This window comes from Strix aluco, chromosome 29, assembly GCF_031877795.1.
Source record: "Strix aluco isolate bStrAlu1 chromosome 29, bStrAlu1.hap1, whole genome shotgun sequence".
In the NCBI taxonomy this organism is placed as follows: domain Eukaryota; kingdom Metazoa; phylum Chordata; class Aves; order Strigiformes; family Strigidae; genus Strix; species Strix aluco.
This window is the reverse complement of record NC_133959.1, coordinates 3,617,732-3,639,280: the sequence shown is the minus strand read 5'-3', so window position 1 is coordinate 3,639,280 and position 21,549 is coordinate 3,617,732. Positions and strand designations below refer to the sequence as shown.

Sequence of the window (21,549 nt, the reverse complement as noted above, 5' to 3'; positions counted from 1 at the left end):
TTTGAGATGGCCTGTCCCCAAGGCACCCAAAGCTGCTCTCTGCTCTGAATTGTGGTAGGAAACTCAACCCTGGGCACAGAGACGGGAGAGGCACCATCAAACATTAATAAGATCCATTTAATGCTGTTTCAATTTCAATACAAAGATAATTTAGTATGTATTAGAAGGAGAAATGTAATAACCATCTGGAAAAAATAATTTAATTTCTCCCCATTTTCTAATAACATAAAAATGAAAACAGTAAACACCTGAGTAACTTTCTTTGAAACTACATAACTTCTCAGTTAAAAGGCGTGTATTTTGATCTCATGTGTTTTCCTGGTTAATTAAAGTGCGAAATTAGGTGTCAAGTCTTTCTTTAGTTTCCGATCATCCATTCTCTAAGAAAAAATAACAAAAACATAAAAACAGAGATTAAAATAACTGCTTAAATGAAGGCTTCCCTCCTGTTTACTAAAATAACAAAGGAAAAATAGTCTCTGTTCACTTAGCCCAATCTTTCTTGTCTAGAGCCCCTCCTAGGTTCTGGGAGGAGGAGCAGTCACTGATGCACTCTTCCACCTCTTCCCAAACCAAATGTAGAGCCGAAGTGGAGGATCAACAGCTGAATTCAGATGCTCGAAAGGCTCAGCTTTCTTCGAGCATCTTATGTCAAGGTCTTCTGAGTCCCAGCTGCTCAGCCTGGGCTCCAGCAGAGATCAGGTCAGCACTGCTGGGCAGCAGAGATGAGAGATGCTCAGTGATGCTCCCAGGGTTTGCTCAGGAGGGAGCTGTGCACCAGTTCACACCGCCTTTATCCCTGGGGATGGAGGTAGGGGTGCTCCTGGGGCCAGGGAAGGTAAAGGGTCTCCAGCAGGAATGTGAGAGAGATCATAAGTGGCTTTGGTGAGATCAGAGAAAAGTGTTTCTCTTGCCACAGATGTTACCGAGTTGAGTATTACAGGTATTGCTGAGAGTTTTAGGAAAGCGATCCATAGCTCAGCTCAGCAAACAGCTTCAGGATGTGCTGAATTCTGAATACTTTTGTGCTTGCAACACAGCAAAATAGCTGTTAACAGTTTTAAGGTGTGTGGCTTCTACTGGTGGTAACAGAAAGTTAGCATCTCTGCACCTTTCTTAGAACCAGAAGTATTTGAAATCTCTGGGACCTGAACTCATTCCTAAAAGCTAAACAGATGCGGGCTGCTTTGCAGAACACAGAATCACAGAATCACAGAATCATCTAGGTTGGAAAAGACCTTGAAGATCATCCAGTCCAACCGTTAACCCAGCACTGACAGATCCCAACTCCACCAGATCCCTCAGCGCTGGGTCAACCCGACTCTTCAACCCCTCCAGGGATGGGGACTCCACCACCTCCCTGGGCAGCCCATTCCAACACCCAACAGCCCCTTCTGCAAAGAAATCCTTCCTAAGAGCCAGTCTGACCCTGCCCTGGCACAACTTGAGGCCATTCCCTCTTGTCCTATCACTTATTACTTGGTTCAAGAGACTCATCCCCCCTCTCTGCACCCTCCTTTCAGGGAGTTGCAGAGGGCCATGAGGTCTCCCCTCAGCCTCCTCTTCTCAAGAGGATGATGTTTCGGGGCGGGGGGGCGGGGGGGATTAAGCACCTTCTTTGCAGAACGGAGTCAACATCCTCACATTAAATAGGGGGTTGCCTGGGGAGGAACAGCCGGTTTCTCCAGTGGTATTGCTCTACTTTCTCGTTTGCAGATTACTTATCAGACTGTATACGCTGCTTGAACACATACAGGCCTAGGGAAGTAAGCAGTGAACATACAGATAGCACAGTCCTAGACTCGTAAAACTGATAAATCACTGAAATAAATACTTGCAGTACATTTGGGGGATCTGGTCAGTCAAGAATGAGGAGGACACAAATATGTTCCCCTTTAGGCCAAGGATCCAAAAGTCAGCATTGTTTCAAATCTGTTCTCACGCCATGGCACAAACCCAAATCCCTCTGGGTGGGGAGACGCATTACCAAAAACCACTATCACATTTGGCAGTAATTATTGTCCCCCTGCTGATCTCTGCTGAGGCCAAGGGTGACTGATGCCTGCAATGGTGTCCCCCAGTTATTGTGAGAGATGATCCCTGGGGCCCAGCAAAGAGTCAGGCTAAGATCAAAACCAAAAAGAATCTTGAATTATAGGAAAAATTTCCAGCTCAGATGCAGAGGTAGGATCATTGTCCCTGGAAAAAGCCACATGCTTAAGTCACATAAAACTAGAGAGTGTAGTGGTGATACTCACACACATTCATTTTATTTGACTCTGCACAGTCATGAATTTTATGATAGGAGGAGGGCTGCAGGGGGGTGCTGCAAATAATCTACAAAGAAACTTCTATGTCTCCTCCCTAAAATAGTTCTTCTGTGGATAGCAGACAGCTTTCCTTTTTGCAGTATGAACCCAGAAATCCTCAACAGCCTGGCATTTTCACTTTTCATTTTCATGTACGTTTTCGCCGAGTTGGTGAATTTACAGCAAAGGGTAACTGTGAATGGTTTGGGGAAATCTAGAGCAGTATTTGGGCTGATGGCCATTCCTAAAGCTGAACAAGTAGAATTACATTGAGAATTGGCTAAATCTGTTGCTGGATGGTTTGATTTCCCCATAAGTATTTCTATGCTGAAACTTGAAGACAGAAAAAACCTGAAAATCAGGTAAGGGACAGGGAAGGTAGTGACTGTAAATGTTCCAAGGAATTTTCATTCATCCCACGTAAGTTGTCAGAGTTGTTGCACCCCGAACTGGATGTATTTGTAGAACAGGAGGGAGATTTTCATGTCTCAAGATACGCAGAGAATAGAAAGAGATGAGAACAGAAATAGAGAAGATTGGGCAAGCTTAATGGACTCTTAAAATTAGAAGATTGTGCTCAAGCAGAAGAGGGGGAAATAGCTCCCCTGGACCTGCTGGCCATGCTTCTCCTAATCCAGCCCAGGATGTGATCTGCTGCAGTTGTGGATTTCTCCTCTGATGAATCTGTCCCACCTATTCTGAGGACCAGTATCACGAAACAAGTCTCTTATCTCTTGATTATTAGGTCTGTGGCTGGATAGTTAGGCTGTGGTGCTTCTTATCCTGAAATCGCCAGGTGTTGATCCCATGTGCTGGTGGGAAAGTTGCTGCTCACCCTTTCATAAAACACTGGGCTCTGGCCCTACTACTAGCCTGCACAGTTGTACTTTGGCAGGGCAGGAGGGTGGGTTTTAGTGAGTGTTTTGTTTGAAACACTTAGAGAAAAAGGAATTTGTGCTTGGTCACTTGCCTGACTTACATCTGGGGCCTGGTAAAAGTGCAAGCCATATTTTTACTAACAAAGTCTTAGTTTACAAAGACAAAGTGGTATGAATTTCTGAGAGCACCTATTCTGTAACCTTGACGTGTTTTCATCAGGAGAACAGAGAAGACCTGCAAGAGATGTAAAGCGCTGGCATCTCTGCCCTTACCAAGAGACTCAAACTGGTCCAGAGAACCATTGCTCGGTGCAGCCAGACCCTCTTAGCTTGGACTCCTTTTCCCCGTTGAACAGAGAATATCTTGGAAAGTAGTGCTCAGGAGACAGTCACAGCACTGAGGACCTGTTTTGACCCAGCAGGAAGAAGTTTTAGGTTGTATCAAGGAGGGAAATAAGGAAAAGGGTCCCCGTGCTCAGGCAGCAGATACCCAGTCCAAGCAGTCACACAGAAAGCAATGAGCTGGGAGAAGCACTTACTGGACCACTGAGCATGCACCAAAGCAGACTAGTTCCAGGTTCACAGCTCAGGGAATCTCAGTCACTGGACAAGGGTCTCCACTTTGGCTGAGGGGAGACCTCATCGCCCTCTACAACTACCTGAAGGGAGGTTGCAGAAAGCTGGGGATGAGCCTCTTTAATCAAGTAAGTGATAGGACAAGAGGTAATGGCCTCAAGTTGCACCAGGGAAGGTTTAGACTAGATATTAGGAAGTATTTCTTTACAGAAGGGGTTGTTGGGTGTTGGAATGGGCTGCCCAGGGAGGTGGTGGAGTCCCCATCCCTGGAGGTGTTCAAGAGTCGGGTTGACCCAGCGCTGAGGGATCTGGTGTAGTTGGGATCTGTCAGTGCTGGGTTAACGGTTGGACTGGATGATCTTCAAGGTCCCTTCCAACCTGGATGATTCTGTGATTCTGAGAAGAGCAGGAAATTGGCCCAAAGTAATGAACTATAGTAAATTCTTCCTGAATTAGTATGTTGAATCCCAGTGAGAAGGAGAACATGTGAGCAGCCAGGGGAGCAATCCCTGTGCAGACCAGAGCAGCTCTGAGAATTACCCCAGCCCTGGCAACCCACCAATTTTTATTCACTTCTGTCTTCCTTTAATTTAAGGAATGGAAATACCACTTCTGAAGGCCAGTGACAACCGAGGTACACTGATTGCTCATGACAGGGGAGACACACCCTGGGCTGCTGTTCCTGCTGTCTGGAAAGCAGACACTGTGTGTAGCCAAGGGTTCATTAGCTGTGGGTCTTGCTGGATGGCAGGAGAAGTGTTCCTTGCAGGACACTGCAGTTATTACACAAACCAGCCCTTTAGTGACTGCAGAGCTTTCTGGAGAAGGTTTGGAGAGTTCATTCTAGCTGGGTAGTCTTTCTCCCATGGCTGGAGGAGTGGACAAAGACCTGTGTTCATGTGCATGTATCGAGGACATGGCTGTGGGTGAGCGGGAAGCTCGGGGTGGCTTGACTTAGGTTTTGTCTGGCACCTGAGTCTGCAAAGTGTTCTCAGCCTGGACTTCACACGCTGTGCCATCTGCCCTCTCCTACCTTCAACGATGTGTACAATTCTGCTCGGGTCACACTAGGCATCTGACAATAATTGGCAGGACCGAGTCCTTTTCAGCTCCTTGCTCAGCTAGTAGTCAACAATTCAGTGCTCTAGGCTGTCTTTCCCATGCTGCTGTAGCAACAGCCAGATGCTGCTTGTGTCCTGTCCCCACAGGCGGGCTGACAGCCCAAGCCTGTGGGCAGTTTGTGGTATGGACTGTCTCCCAGTCCTTGCTCATGCCTCTGACTCCATTGTGGATTTGGGAGAAAAGCTTCTCTTGCTAAGAGCCATGCATTTTCACATCTGATGGTCACAGCTCTGCTCCGCTCCAGTGGTTTTTTTCTTGGCATCTACCAGTTCTCAGATGGAGCCACTGCCACCGGGCAGCATTTGGTGCCATCGATTGAAATTCCTGCTTACTTTGTCCCTGCTTATCTATAAGCATATTGCATATTTAAAGTGGGCAAAGAAGATGCTATGGCCAGCACTGCTTTTCCCCCTGTCCTTTCTTAGCATCGCTCTTTTGGCCATATTCACTTTCATTAAAATAGTTCTCTTCAGCAGCTGAGCTGTTTCAGCCTTTCCCTAGGCTGCGCAGAAGGTGATAAGGGAAGAGCTGCTTCATACTGGCAGGTCTATTTTTGCATCAGCTGAACCATGGGAGTGGACCAGCAGCGCAGTCCTTTGCCAGAAAGCATTGCTAGAAAGGACTGGCAGAAACACGTCAGCTCTTATCTCTGTGGCTCTGACACCCAAAGGAAAAGTCACGCAGGCACTAGCACCATCTCGGCAGTATGACTATGTCTGTCCAGGACTGGGTAAGATCCCCTTGCTGCTGCTGGCTAGCAAGGAGGCAAAGCTGAGAGTGAGTAGGGTGAAAAAACCCTCTTGATTTTTAATTCAGGACTGATTGTTATGAAGTTTCTTGATAGTTCTGAAATGTCTGTGGATTTTGATTGCCAGAATGTTGTGGGCAAGTGTATTGAATTTAAATGGTTTTTCCTCTAACCTTGACATGCCCGTTCTTAGGAGCCCTTCACCACAAACTACAGTTGCGGTTTTCTATTAACAACTAAATGACATGCCTTTTATCCACACCTTCTTGCTGATGAGAACACGGGTTTCCAGTTTGTATTTCCCAGGATGGAGATAACTGCTATAAATTTTAAAAAGCAATTTTGTCACAACTTTGCTGAAGATGTTATTTTTTTTCTTACAAAACAGCATTCTCCTTATTGAGTGAGTTCTTGCTTTGGAATCTAATTTCATTCTCCCTCTAGGTCATTTCTGTGACACCATTAATTTCAACCCATTCAGAATGGATTCTCCCTCGTGTTCTGTTTTGAAACTCTGCTAATTTTTAGCATATGCTTATAAAGGTTCGGGTCTGGAGGAACAATTGTGATCTTGTAGTTTAGCCTCCTGTGTAACAGAGTGCCCAGGACCTCTCCCAAGATCCCTGCACAGAGCTTGATGAAATCCGTGGCTGACTGTCTTTTAGAAAGAGGTGGTACTTGCCACCATAGTTAAAAATACACACCTCGTTATCAATTTCATTCAGCTTCCACTTTCTTCTGTCTTAGTCTATGGGATTGGTGCCAGATACCTCTTCCTTCACTGATTTTGACAAAAAACCCCTCTTAGTCTTTTACCTGATAAAATGGCTATATAATATTCTTTAATCTTCAACAAGGCTTGAAGTAGCCTGAGGCCAGGGTGTACTAAGGTCAATGGCAACGTTCCTTGCAGAGCTGTTCAGGTCCCTGTGTTGAAAAGTGGGGACCAGCAACCAGTTTCAGGTGGAAGTCAAACTGCAATATTTGGTGTCTGGCTGTGAGTTGTCTGGGCTGCCCGCACACTGCATGGAGAGTCCTATATCAAAAAAAGATCATCCAGGCATCCATCCTGCATGCTGGCACTCTGAGGGCTGAAACTTAGGCTTTACAGGACCTCAATCTGCTCAGAGTGAGCTTATCTTCCCAGTTGATGCCAACCACAGACATATGTCTACATCTAAGTGGAGATTTACACTTGAGTATCAGTGGCAGTACGAGCTACTTCTGTGTTTTATCCAACCTAATTCAACCAGGAACTGCAACCCAAGATGTTCCCCCATCTGCAGGGAACCTTAATCCGTACCAGCAGAATCGGCTCTGCATTTAAGGTTTCCTTTTAACTTCGAAGCACAGGAGAAGCAACAGCTGCCCAGGCTTTTGGAAAATGTAGGCGCTTTTGAAATCAAAATACAGATTTACTCTCCCACTCCAACCATACCACCAAATTATTTTAGCAGAGCCCTTGATTCTATGTTTGCAGGGCTGGTGAAGTAGGCTCCACATAGCACTGGGCAAAAGCAGGTCATAAGGAAAAACAGTTGCCACAGTTTTTACAGAGGTCATTGTGTGCTCTGGGAAGATTAGAACTGGGAAAAGCAGAGCAGCACCCTTCATTTCACAGAAAGTCATCCAGCATGGGCTGTGCTGCTCAGGGATCTTCTAGTCACCGTGAAGAGTAGAAGCTAAGATTGCTTTTACGTGGGAACATCACTGCTTAGTAGAGGGTTCCTCAGAGTTTGCTCTCAGTCCAGCTCAGTGTTTTTGTCATTAATGCAAACAGTGCCCAGTTCCTTTTTCCACGGGAAAGCATTGTTCTCCAATGCCAATGGCATCCTGGCTTGTATCAGCACTAGCGTGGCCAGCAGGGACAGGGAAGGGATCTGACCCCTGCACTCGGCACTGGTGAGGCCGCACCTCGATGAGTGGGTTCAGTTTTGGGCCCCTCACTCCAAAAAGGCCATTGAATGACTCGAGCGTGTCCAGAGAAGGGCAACGGAGCTGGTGCAGGGTCTGGAGCACAGGTCTGATGGGGAGCGGCTGAGGGAACTGGGGGGGTTTAGTCTGGAGAAGAGGAGGCTGAGGGGAGACCTCCTGGCCCTCTACAACTCCCTGAAAGGAGGGTGCAGAGAGGGGGGATGAGTCTCTTGAACCAAGTAGTAAGTGATAGGACAAGAGGGAATGGCCTCAAGTTGTGCCAGGGAAGGTTTAGACTAGATATTAGGAAGTATTTCTTTACAGAATGGGTAGTCAGGCGTTGGAATGGGCTGCCCAGGGGGGTGGTGGAGTCCCCATCCCTGGAGGGGTTGAAGAGTCGGGTTGACCCAGCGCTGAGGGATCTGGTGTAGTTGGGATCTGTCAGTGCTGGGTTAACGGTTGGACTGGATGATCTTCAAGGTCCCTTCCAACCTCGATGATTCTGTGATTCTGTGATTCCTTCCGCTTCAGAAAGGTAAACCTGCAGTGTATCTGCTGCACATCTGCTGTGCCTGCTGCATCCCTGCTGCACATCTGCTCTGTACGGCTGCACATGTGCTGCACTTCTGCCGTGTCCTTGTTTTGTCTGCTGTGCCTCTGCTCTGTGTTTGCTGGATGTGCTCTGCACGTCTTCGCTGCGGCTGCAGTACATACACCGTGTTTCTGCTACATCTGCTGAGCATCCTCTGTCTATCTGCTGCATATCTGCTTTACGTCTGCTGGGTGTTTTCTGCACATGTATGTATGCTTTGTCTTTGCTTCGTGTCTTCTGTGTATCTCCCGTGCAGTCATGCTGAAGGTGGAAGACTCATGTATGCCTGGGTAGCTGGTTCGGGGTGTTCTGGGGTTCACTACCCTCTCCCAGCCAGAAAAGGTATCTACTGCCCTAAAGCACTACAAGTTATTGCCAAAATCCAGACTGGAATCTGGTAGAGGAGTCCTACAGCGCACCACTGGCTCTTGTGCCCAGGGTGCCCAGTCATCCCAGCACCCTGCGCCTTCCCACCCCTGGCTTGCTGCAGGAACTTGAGAATGGCAACCAGAGGAAGAAAATCTTCAAAAAATCTCCCCCACTCAGGCAAAATTTCCAGGCAGAGACAAAGGCAAGTTCAGTAAACAGAGTAATGGCACATCTACTGTAACAGACCTCAGGATTTGAGGGGGGACAAGCAAGACAAGTTCTGTAGTAAGCACTTCATGACACGGGAGGGAAGTAGAAACATCCATAGTTAAAGCAGTTTCTACACAGCTAGTTTCTACACAGAGGTAATGGTTGGGATGCTGTTTTAAAGAAATGGGGGGAAGCTGAAACAGTAACTGCCTCATGCATGTTCCTTGCTGGTGGCAGAATAACAGGGGAAAAAAAAAGATACTCTTCCCTGGAAAATGAAATTAATTTGCTGATCTAGCTGAAGAGGAGGGATGAATCAACACATTTTCAGAATAAAAAAATCCCCAAACAGATCAAGCAATACTTCTGGAGTTTTAAAAAATCGGATATTGTTGTTGCTCCAGTCTGCCAAATCCCTAAATTTGGTCCCATGCACCATATAGCTAGAGCCATGTCTGCAGGTACCTGTGTATATGCAAATAGTTGTGGACGTGTGTTTCACAATGAAATGAATTACAGTGAACGTAGAATCACAGAATCACAGCGTGGTTGAGGTTGGAAGGGACCTCTGGAGATCATCTGGCAGGGCCACCTGGTTGCCCAGGACCATGTCCAGACAGATTTTGAATATCTCCAAGGATGGAGACTCCATAACCTCTCTGAGCAACCTCTTGTTTCAGTACTCACTCACTCTCACAGTGAAATAGTGTTTCCTGATGTTCAGGTGGAACCTCCTGTGTTTCAGAAACATCCCAAACTTCATAGCAGAAAATGCAAAATCTGATTCATTCACATAATCCCATCCTGTCTGTGCAACGATGATGACAGTTACCATCACCAGCCCCAGGCAATCTGCTGAAGTGGTTGATGTAACAACTAACTAAAATTAGAATGAGGATACAGAAATTTTGGACAATAGATCCTTTCAAACTAATCTGGTATTTTCCTTGTCTTATCAAAGAGAAAATTAAAGGGTGATGTGACAACCTACACAGGTCTACTGGGCGAAGAGACTTTGTTAACAAAGGGTCCTTCAGTCCAGCAAGCAAAGATATAACGAGATCCAATGGCTGAAAGTAGAAGCTAGATAGATTCAGACCCCAAAATAAAGCACAGAATTTTAACAGTGGGGATTATTGCTCACTAGAAAACCTCCAAAGTGTATGCTCTTTCTCTGGTGTTCTGGTTAGTTCAAATTCTCATGCTTTTCAAAAAGATGTGATCCCTCAGCAAACCTCCAAGAAGAGGTTGGAGGATTATTGGCCAGGGTCCAGGCAAGGTCTAAACTCTCTGTCTACACTTAACCTCTTACTGCCTTCCCCCATCTGTCTGATCCCGTGTTAGAGCCCCAGCATCTCTGCAAGGGGCTGCTTTCTCATAACTCCACACTTGACAATGTCACAAGAGTATGAATATGACCTAGGTTTGTGGTTTTCATGTTTTCTTTTGGGAATTTTTCTTGGGAAGTTTGTTGGTCCATGTATGGATGTGTAGAATGGCACGACATGGTGTAAATGCCATGCTGAGGGATATGCTCGGGCTGGGTTTTCTGCCGTCTTTGCTGTGTGACATTGATTAAACCATCCAACAAACAAAGGAAGCCAAAGAAAACCACGGGCAGCCTGTCTGATGGACAAGTTGGAGTGTGCAGGAGTTAACTGCGGAGTCAGAAAGGAAGAGCAGGACTTTGTCCACCTTATACATAAACAGCACGGCTAAGCTACGTTCACAAGGGACAGATGTGCTCCTTCTGTTCAGGTTATCAAGACATTCCCTTGCCCGTGGTCTCTAGGGTTCTCTGGTGTCGAGCTCTCTCCCGTCTCACATGGAAACGCAGGTCTCCAACTGGCTGTGTCAAACCTTGTGGGTATGGTCCCGTGCCGTGGCTTCGTGTCAGGGTAGACCTGGCTGTGCCTCAGTTCCTCACTCCTCCATGTAGTCCTGAGAGGGTCACTGTAACATCAGAGCCCCAAAGCACAGGGAGGTCAGAAGTCAGTTATTAAAATAACATATGTTAGCTCCTGTTGGTGCGAATTAAACATGGCTTGTTCAAACTCACAGTGAGGGAATGGAGTTTGGCAGAGAAATGTCACACAAGAAGCTATTCAACTGCTCTCCTACAGCGATGATACATGCTGAATTTATCCAATTGCACTCCACAGAAACAGAGGAAAAAAATTGTTTTTAATTTTCAGACCCAATGTCTGTGGCTCGAGGTTCCACTCCTACTGCTGCCCCGGCTGGAAAACGCTGCCCGGAGGGAACCAGTGCATTGTCCGTGAGTATCCATTTTCCTGTTAAGGGCACCAAGGGAACTAACTGCTACGTGGGAAGGATTGCATATCTCTCACTTCAGCAGATGACAGAACATTTCATAATCTGCTGGGACAGGAGCAGCGATTGCTGGGAGTTCTCATCTCTGCTCGTCTTGATTAAAGCAGGGTGGTTGCAGTTGGTCCCGTTTAGTGCACGGCCTTTTATCTTCTGCCAAATTGCCACTGTGCTCCTTGTTGCTTGACACTTTGTGTGCCTGCTGTAGAAGATTAGCCTCAAAGGAAAGGTATTTGTGACTCCTGAGGAAGTTATTTAGAGCTGCTTGTTTAGATGAAATAATTTAGTTAGTTGTTAGAACAGCTAGATGCTGATTGCAGACATGATGTCATGAGTGTCTACAAGCAGGAATTTGCGTCTTTCTTTGAGTGGCCATCCAAAGCAGGATGCTGGTTTAGATAAATCACACCTCTGTTTTGGCAGGTAGCTTTCCTATTTGGAGTAGAGTGTTATTGGACTCTCAGCTGCTGATATACACCTATAAAATCCATTAAGGGGCTGATGTTTTGCATTTCTGTAGGTTAAAGACACGACCTATAGGGAGACGAAGGAGCCTGCTCTTTGGAGGATAATACCCATGGGAAGTGAAAGTCAGCTCAGGAGTAAATAAATGAGATTCTTATTGGAGACAATAGGGGTAATTGTACCTGCATGTGGTCATGTTTCATACTGAAACACAGTAAATACACAGTCTCCTGGAGATATTAACCCTAACCTGGACATACAAAATAGCAGACGGCATGATGGGATGCTTGTATCTCCCAGTATTTTAGCTTTCTGAATGAATCTTCTGCGTTAGAGCACACTTGGAATTGCACGTGAATGCCCTTTTTCAAAACTTCCTAAAGGTAATTGACAGTGGGAGGTTTCCAGTTGAGGAAAACAGTTGGCACCTCTAGTGGGATCTCCTGTGTAATACATATTTCAGTAGTAATTCTACCTTACTACTGGAATTTTGACTTACTGAGTTGAAAACTCAGTCGTCTTGGAGAGAAATGCCTTGTGTTTCCTAATACAGAGCTGTCTGGGACCTCAAATGTACAAAACTGAGTGCAGAGCTGCAAATATTCTTCTCTCAAAGGAAATGGTGTCTGTTGTATTACGAGTGATGAGGCCAGTTGATGTGTCCTTGCACACAATAAGTAACCAGTCCCATGGCATTTTGCTCACTCAAAAAAGAAGGGCAGTAAAGAGGTGTGATGTCTCAAGAGTTAAATGCATCCAACTTCACCCCAGGTGATGGTAAGGCATGGAGTCTGCGCCCTCTCCTTTCCCCATGAGAAGAGACAGGCAAACTCAAAACCCTCCTCACCATCCCTCGGACAGCGGATGCCCCACCAAGGATACAAGGCTTGAGTTTAATGCTGGCTGCAGCGAAGGGTTAAGGAACTCACAGCCAAAGAGCTGCTCAGTGGCATGCAGGGTTAGCGACATTCAGGGTTGTCTGCTGACTTTTCTCATAACTGTAAAACATGCCATCTGGGCTGGAGGTCCTCAGGGGACTGTGTGTTGTAATTGTATTTATAAAACACACAGAGATGAGATACTTTCATGGGGCTCTAATAAAATCTGTGCTTACACAGGTGGAACAATACTGCCAGCTATGCTTTTGGCTCCCATGGCACAGGAAGGGGAAGAGATTAGCAGGGGTCCCAGGCAAGAAAGGATGGGGATGGATAGGAAGACATCCTGCTGATGCATCTCTGGCTGAGCTGGGCTCAGCCCCTCATTCAGCAGGAGATACATCTCAATAATGGCCAGTTTCCTCAATGCCAGACTGTGCACTGCAAAATACATCATGGAAACACAAAAATTTCGAGGAAAAGTACAACCTGAGCATCACTTGTCTCTGCTGAGAAACATTTTGAGCAGGCAAAAGTAGTGAAATGTGCCTTCCCCATGCTCTGCTGCTGAAAAAGCAATGTGGCAGCAGGAGCAGCCGCAGTCTGTGATAACAGGAAGATGTCTCCAGGAACTCCCTGTGAACAACTGGGTCCTTCCCACTGTTGCTCTGCTCCCGCCAGGGTCCTCAAGAGGTGCCCCAGCTTCCTCCCCAGGTTATTATTCTTAAAAGAGATGAATTCACACCCTTGCAGCAGCCAAAACCACATCTGCAGCAAGTTCACAGACTAGCACATTGTGCTAATCGCTTTGTCCTTCTCTTCCTCCAGCAATTTGCAGGAATTCTTGTGGTGATGGATTTTGTTCACGGCCAAACATGTGTACGTGCTCCAATGGACAACTTTCTCCCAACTGTGGCTCAGCTGGAGGTAAGAGAACATTGGTGGCGATTCTCCTCCCTCCAGAGTAGTTATGTGCTCTCTTAAAAATTTCCCGGTCACAATGAAAGGAAATCTCTGAAATATTTTGTGTTTTGGCAGCCAGGCTCTAATCTGAATTGGGCAGTAGTCATAAAATCTTTCATTTCTTGTGGCGCTTTTACTAAGGGTCCTCACTGCCCCTGATACCTGGAGAAAACTGGCAACCTGCTTGCAATTTCTGCTACTTTGTTATGAGAAATCTTACAGGGTGCAGCTCAGAAACCGCATCTCACAGCAGCAAATAGCGACACTGCTGCCAAAGAGTCCATCCACCCCGGCTGTTCTTTGAAGTGGAATGAAATCTGTCACTGCTTTTGTTAACCAAATAAGTATTTTTTTTCCAATGGAAAAATTATTAAGTTTTTCTTGGGCTGTGACTTGGATGTCGGGGAGAATTGCCCAGCAGTTTTAGCAAACTGCAGTGACACAATGAAGTTGCGCACTGGCAGAGCTGGGAATGCAGAAATTGCCACTTTTTCTGCTTTGTTCTCCCATCTCAGACCTTCAGGACAAAAATCTGCAAAGCTCTGGGAAGAGGATTGGGTGGCTGAGGTTTCTGAAAAACAGTCTATGGAGGACTCAGCAACGTGACAGTCCCATATCCAGAAAGCATTTCCCATATCCCTCTGGTGATCCATGTGGGACGTACTCAAGACCAGGTCTTGCTTGCAACCACTCTGTTACCCTGCAGCACATGGCTCTGCACAGAAAACACTCCTCTTGCTTGAATCTAAATCCTGATTGCTAATGGTCTCGTGTACTTTCTGACAGCGAATTATTGCTCCTCTGTGCCCCGTTTTCCACTGGAAAGGACCTGGGAGTTATGGTAGACACCAGGCTGGATATGAGTCAATAGTCACTGGGGTGTGAGTAAAGCCGATCACACTAATTGGGGCTAGATTGAGGGAATCGTGGTGAAAAAGTCAAAAGAAGGTATGATCCCCTCTGCTTGGGGTAGCGAGGCTGTGGCTGGTTCTGGGCTGCCAGTTCAGGAGGGATGTGGGGAAAATGAAGATGGATCAGCAGCGAGCTGCAAAATGGTTGGGACTGGAGCACATGTTCTGAGAGGAGAAGCTGATGGATCTGGCCTGGTTTAGTCTAAGAAGAGTCAAAGAGGGATCTAATTCCAGTCTGTAACTACTGGAAGTGCAGCTACAAGGCAGTGAGGCCAAATCCCTCTCAGGAGGGGCAGGTGACAGAGGTCAGTGGCCACAAGTTGCCACTTGGGGTGTTCATTCAAGCCTGGGATCTTCAGGCATGAAGATTTCCTTAGACTGGAGGGTGGTGCAGTGCTGGGACAGGTAACCAGAGCTGGGGGGGATCACCTTCCCCGTGGGGTTTGAAGACTTAGCTAGACAAAGTCATAGCCAGCCTGATCTGCAGGGAGGCTAGATGGGGATGTCCAGCAAGTCCTTCCATCCTGTAAGCCAGCACAGCTACGCACAAGCCAACAGGTCTGTCCAAAAGGGCTTCAGTTGTTTCTAATGACAGTAGCAGTGTGTGAGCGAGGGCTGGCCTGTGCTCCTGATCTCCAGATGTGAGCAATGAGACTGGGTGAGCATTTGTACCTGACTGTATAAGCAGTCTACCCGTACATGACGGTGCTACTCAGACACACCAGTCAAAAAAACCCTGCAAGCAAAGGAACGGTGTTTTAAGAAGGTTAATTTTGCTAGTGCCCTATGTAAAATGCAGAAATTAATGAGATTTTATGGAGTCTTTTAAGGTGTCAGATGGCCATTGCTAGAGACAACCCAGAAAATTATTTTCCATTATCGCCCATCCGTAGGCAAGCTATTGTTAATAAAGTGACTTGCAGGCATCTGATTGAAGGCCAGAGGACTAGCCCCCTCAAACCTCAAAACCACATTCAGGGTGTGACTCAAAAGAAGGAAATTCCCAGAATCTGATTCCAAAGTGCCACGTTGTGCTACAGCCTTGCAGATGTCCCCAGCGGTGCTCAGCACCAGAGCCTGTGTGTGCGCTGCTCTCAGCCCTTCCCTGTGCTTTGCTGAGAGGAAGGTGCTGGAGACACAAAAGTTTCTGGAGTGAGGGTCCATATGTTAGCAATCACAGAGGAATGTGAGGAATGCTGTAAGCAGTATATACATTTGGGCACAGACCTGGCATTCCCCTGAGCCTCGGGTGGATTTCAGCATGCGCTCGAGGGGGGTAAGTTCCTCTGCAGGGGCTTCATCAAATCTGGCATTCATTGTGGGGATGTTTGGATCTGCATTTATCATGAATGCTTCAGGGAGGTAAAGCAGACAAATTGTGCATTCCAGAGGCAATAAAAGCCACTCTGCCTCTCTCTGTCATAACAAAAACTTGGTTTCCTACTTCAGGGAGTAAAGATATTTTAGGAGTAATTTGCAAGTGACTGTTTAGATAGTAGTAGTCAATAAGCAGACAGAAAACCTGCCTGCAAACTCCACTACTGATGGCTGGCAGAACAGCTGCAGCCACTGATCCTTTAAAGTAAGTTGTAGAACTAATCCAATCCAATCATGGGAAAAGTTAACTAGGGCGAGCTGTCATTCTCTTTTTCCTAGAATTTTAGTCTCTGCTACCCTGGAAAATCCTGACAAAGCGTAACAGGCCTTTAAATTCTTGGTTGAAAGATGTTCTTCTGCACTCCAAATCTGCAGTGGGTTCTAATAGTGCCAGCCTTGGAGATCAGTCAGATGGTGACAGGACCTCAGGGCGTTTGGGATCGTGGCAGAAGTGAGAAACGGGACCTGCTTTGTGCAGGTCCAGGAACAGTCTTTGCCAATTAGTTGGAAAGTTTCTGGATGAGCATCAGGGCTCTTCTTATGTCCAGACCCTGAACTCTCAAAATTTCTCAGCTTCACTAAACCTTACCCCTTGCTGAACGCGTTGACTGGGAGCCTCAGGATGCTGTGTAGGGAAGAGCTCCGACAGATGGACAGCTCTGACGGACAGACGCTTCCTAGCTCCCTCTGTCCTTGGGCAGCCCTCCCAGATTTGCTGTGTCTAATTGCTTTCCCAGGGCTGATTAATTGTAGTGAGGGGTGTAGGGTAAGCACGTGCTGGAAGCAGAGCCTTTCCCCAGAGAGACTGGTTTTATGTCTGACAATCTCGGCAACGCTTTGAAGCCTCAAGCTTAGTTTCCTTAATGATTAAGCTTTCATCTAAATTTGGCCTAATCTCTGGCCATAGAGCAGTGGGAAGGATAGTAGACATCATGACTAATTCAAACCACGCTAGCAATGCATGGATTAAATGTACAGCACGTGTGCTGAGCATTTTGAACGCGAAGCTCTGAGACTTCCCATTTCGCTCTTCCTTCCTTTTAGGCTTCCTATGAACAAGGCGTCAACCATATAATTATCCCTATTGGACACTTCTGAGTCCTACTACCTTTTGGACAGACATTTCACTTGTACTGGCCCCAACTCCTCTCTGCTTGGAACTGGTGTTGGATGCCTAGAGAAGACACAAGTCACAGCTGAGCATCCACTCACATATGCACTCTCCAGCCCCACCTTCATCAAGCTGCCAAGTCACAGCCCCTCCTATCCCTGGCAGACGTGAACTGTGGTGTACATGCTGAAAAGCAGTTTTCACATAACTTGCTATAACCTCAGGCACTTGCAATGTGAGTTGTCACATCTTACAAAGGAAGAATGCATTGTCCCAGGCGTTTCAGTAAAGAATGAAAGCTATTTGACCCATATTTGTAACAACGTTTAACAGTAACCCCCCCCACTTTTTGAGCTCTTCTACTTTAATACCACATTCCTTAAACATTGAATAGTGATGAAACAGTTAAAGCCAATTCTGGCTCTGTGTCCAGATGAGTATAAAACTTCCCGGCTCTTATTTATTGCTATTGTTTTCCTACAGTGCCTTAGTCACATTCAGCATGTCCTAATCTAGTGTGAAAGCTGAACTCTGACAGAGAAAAAATAGATGATACGTGCATTTCTTTTCAGATTTATTAAAAATCCCCTCTCATATTAAATGAATCTCACCAATAAGGCCACATAGTAATTGTGAAAGGAAGAGAAATATCTTAAAAGTTGATGGTTTTCCTCCACCGAAGAAATTCTATCCCCCCAAACATCTTGTAGGTCTTTTAATACGAAGGCATTTTAAAGATTAGACAGCCCAGAATGTGAAAAGCATGTTTTAAAATGGAGCAATAATCTAAAAGAATAATAAAAAGGGTATGAAAATATTTGGAAAGTGTAATATCCTAAAAGAAAGAATTGTTTAGAATGACAAGAGTTTTCAAAGAAAGGGAGATACCAGGAAATATGACCTTATCTGCAGTCACATGAGCTATGGCGGGACGTCCTGTGGAAAGGGCAAAGCTGCAGATGTTTAATCAAGGTAGATTCCTTAATGAAGTAGAATCACAGAATCATCCAGGTTGGAAGGGACCTTGAAGATCATCTGGTCCAACCATTAACCCAGCACTGACAGATCCCAACTACACCAGATCCCTCAGCGCTGGGTCAACCCGACTCTTCAACCCCTCCAGGGATGGGGACTCCCCCCCTGCCCTGGGCAGCCCATTCCAACGCCCAACAGCCCCTTCTGGAAAGAAATCCTTCCTAATATCTAGTCTAAATGAGTGAGTGTCTTTGGTTTCTGTGGAACGAGGTCTATTTATGTTACTCTAAAAGCTGTTTGCCGTAAGAGAACAATGATACCTTGCCCTGTATGAGATGGACTTAAAGAATTACATCCACTAAACTGCTCCTAGTTTCACACTGCCCATCGTGTTCGTGGCTTTTCCCTGTTGGAACAGTTCAGTGCTACCAGTTACAGGACTGATAAAAACATACGTCTAGGGAATAAAGAACGGACTATGGTATTTAATTCTGTAAGCCACTCTGAGGTAAGTATACCTCCGTAAAAGTGCAAGCCTTTAACCACACCATGGGCTTATATCTACCACGGGAAGTCAGCGGTGTCTCCATTTAACTTGAAGGACTTTGACACTAAACACCACCCTTAGATTCTGCCCCGAGACAGGAAGTTTTCGAGCATCCCTGACCCGTGAGGTGTTCACCTCCTGCCACAGCTGCATCGTCACGTAATATTTCCCTGCTCTTCTCCACAGTCCAAACCTGCAATGTGAGATGCATGAACGGTGGGAGCTGCAATGAGGAGTCCTGCCTCTGTCAGAAAGGCTATACTGGAACGTACTGTGGACAGCGTAAGTACCTGCCCCGCCTGCGGTCTACACGTGAGCCGAAGGGCGAGGCGAGGGTCATGCCACCTCATGGCTAGAGAGGTCACCTGGCACGCACTGGTTGCTCTTTGGTGGCATCACTACAGTCTCCTCTCCGTTGGAATCTCAACCCGCGCTCGTTAGGGGGTGTAGACATATATCTATAGAGAGATATATATAAAAGAGATATAATTTCACCGTAAATATATATATATAAATACAGATACAAATATAAATATATTAGATATCATTTCTCTGTAAATATTTTTAGACAAACAGCATATTCTCTTGGAATGGGCTTTTTGTGGGAAACCTTCATTTTAGCTCAAATGATGTCTTCTTTCAATTAGAAGAAAACCAAAATACTCCAAACAAACCAACATTTTTTCATTATAAATTACACCTAATTACGTTGGAGGGGGTTCAATTTTTACTTCTGTTTATTTGACAACACTGACTTTCTATAGGGAAACTTCAATATAGTAATTGAAAGAAATTTTTCAGTGTTTTCTATGACTTGGTTTTCTATTTTGTCAAAGCACCTATAGCTTTAATAGGGAGAAATTTAATTTTTCCCCTACTTTCCCATGAAATTTTAAATCGTTGCTCACGCACATTGTAGAATTAACAACCAAACAACTTAGGTGCCATCTTTAAGAAATGTCTGGTAAGCAAGTATGCACAATAGTTTTGAAAGAATCTCTGGTCAAATGGAACTTTCCAGGCAAATTTCAAATCCCTGTATCAATGTGAGAATCACTAAAGTTCTCAGTGAAGTCTATGAGAAATTTTTTTAAAGATGGGCAAAACACCATATTTCTCCTAAACTTATCCTCAGCTATGACTGATTCATTTTTGCTGAAACTTTCCAAAAAGTTCAACTAAATGCAGACACACCATATGGAAAATTTAATTCTGAACAGCTAAAGCTTGGGAAAATTATAAGTAACAGCAACCCGGGGCTTATAATGGAACGCGCTAGGCAACCGTAATTATGTGCTGCTACCAGCTCCACCTATAATATCCTCAGTAGAGCTTTCATAATGGTTCAGATATTGGCAAGACATCACTGACAGGGTGGGGAACAATGGAGAGTCCCACTGGCAGCATCCCAGCAGAGCAGATTTCGGCTTCCTCAGCTCTGCGATGGGTGTAGCCTTTGAAGTCTGTGAAGTGCAGCAGTACCTGGCCTCTCTGCAGCTCAGAGCTTGGCACTAGAGCAGCGAGGGCCACACTGACGTATCCTTCAAGATTGCTGTGGACTTCACCTTTCATGAGATTATATTCTCATCTTCAACGTGCCAGTGTTGGGCAACTGAGTAGCTCGGAGAGTGCAGCTCTGTATTGGACCTTTAGGAAGAGTCATAGCACTGCTCCTCTCATTAGTCATTACAGCTGCTGAGATTTTAATAGGTCAACGGCATCTGTCACAACCAGCAGTTGCTCATGTCATGTGCAGAAGTGTTCCTACACCCTGTTCAATTAGCTTAGTCTGCGTCCAGGACCTAATCAGCAACCTGCTCTTTTGACTTCAGTCCTAGACTATTGACTGCAGTTTTTCAACTAAGGGTAGCAGGTCTAATTTTAAGTCAATGAATACTTGTGTGCTGATCAGACCAGTTCTTCTTTGCTTTGGGTACGTGGGATTAAACGGCAAACAAGTCTCCTCTCCTCACGTTTCACTGTTGTCATACATTAAACATTTGCCTTTATGCACTTTCTCATTTGTATCAGTTCATCTTGACCTTGACATTTAAATCCCAATGCTGACCTGAATGAACTGAGATTCCAGAGCACAGGAAATCCTCTCAAGTGAAATAAGAGTTTATAGCCTTTTTATAAATGGGTTCATTCATAAACAGGAACTAATTTTCCAGGAAAAAATATCAGACTTTTCTCTGTATGTTCACTACATGGAGGAGATTCCTGATGGGTGAACAACACAAAGTAGGTGATATTCCAAGCCCTGCCAGCACTACACATCTCACACTGTTGTGTCCCTAAGAGCAGAAATCACTGATTTCTTTTTCTATTTCAAAACAGCTGTCTGTGAAAATGGCTGTCAGAATGGAGGTCGATGCATCGGGCCAAACCGTTGTGCTTGTGTCTATGGATTCACTGGTCCCCAGTGTGAGAGAGGTAAGGAACACATTTTCATATTATCACTGACAGAGCATAGGATCAGGAGTTGTATATTTAAGTATGTGTATTAAAGAGACTCCATTTTATGTGAATTTCCGCTCAATTCCTCTGCCTGATGATACAGCCTGTGATGACAACCTCATGCCCAAAGCACTTCCTGGGGTCCCTGGTTATTACACGTGCGGGATGTGAAGTGCCTGCTGGCTGCACGGCTGTTCAGTGTCTCTGGATCCTTCTTTCCACACGTGGCCCCTGGTAGCTGTTTGTTAAACATCAATAAACTCCCGCGCTGAGTACAAAAAGGTTATTTTTCTCTTGTGCATTTCCCTGGAAAATGGATAACCTGGGAGTGGCTTAGAAAGCCCCTTATCACAGCATCCTCATGAAGGGAAGGTGACACCATCAGTGCCTTTCTAAACACTAAGAGAGAAGGGAAAAGACATGTAAGCCAAAATTTTCAAATGAGCCAGTGCGATGGGTTGACCCCAGCCAGCAGCCAAACACCCATCCTGTGTCTCTCTCACTCCCCTCTCCCTGGGGGTGCGTAGAAGATAGAAGACAGTCAGAAAGACTCATGGATGGAGATGATGTCAGTTTAATAAGGAGAGCAAAATTTGTGTGTGGTAGCAACACGAAATAAGGAATGGATTCACTAACTCCCATTGGCAGGCAGATGTCCAGCCAATTCCTGGGAAACAGGACCTCAGCACCTGTAGTGGTGGCTTGGGGAGACAAACACCATAACCATCTTATATCTCCCCTTCCTCCTTCTTTCCCTGAGGTTTTATTGCTGAGCATGACGTGCTGTGGGGTGGAACATCCCTTTGGTCAGTT

At 45.7% G+C, this 21,549-nt stretch overlaps 1 protein-coding gene across 1 annotated transcript in view; it reads left to right on the top strand.

Moving 5' to 3' along the window:
* The window catches only part of LOC141916199 (fibrillin-2-like), a 113,698-nt gene that overhangs the window by 7,450 nt on the left and 84,699 nt on the right, over nt 1–21,549 (top strand). The window contains exons 2-5 of the mRNA XM_074808453.1: nt 10,914–10,996; nt 13,221–13,319; nt 18,463–18,558; nt 20,617–20,712. Coding sequence (XP_074664554.1) covers nt 10,914–10,996; nt 13,221–13,319; nt 18,463–18,558; nt 20,617–20,712 — 374 coding nt within the window. The remainder of the gene's footprint in view (nt 1–10,913; nt 10,997–13,220; nt 13,320–18,462; nt 18,559–20,616; nt 20,713–21,549) is intronic.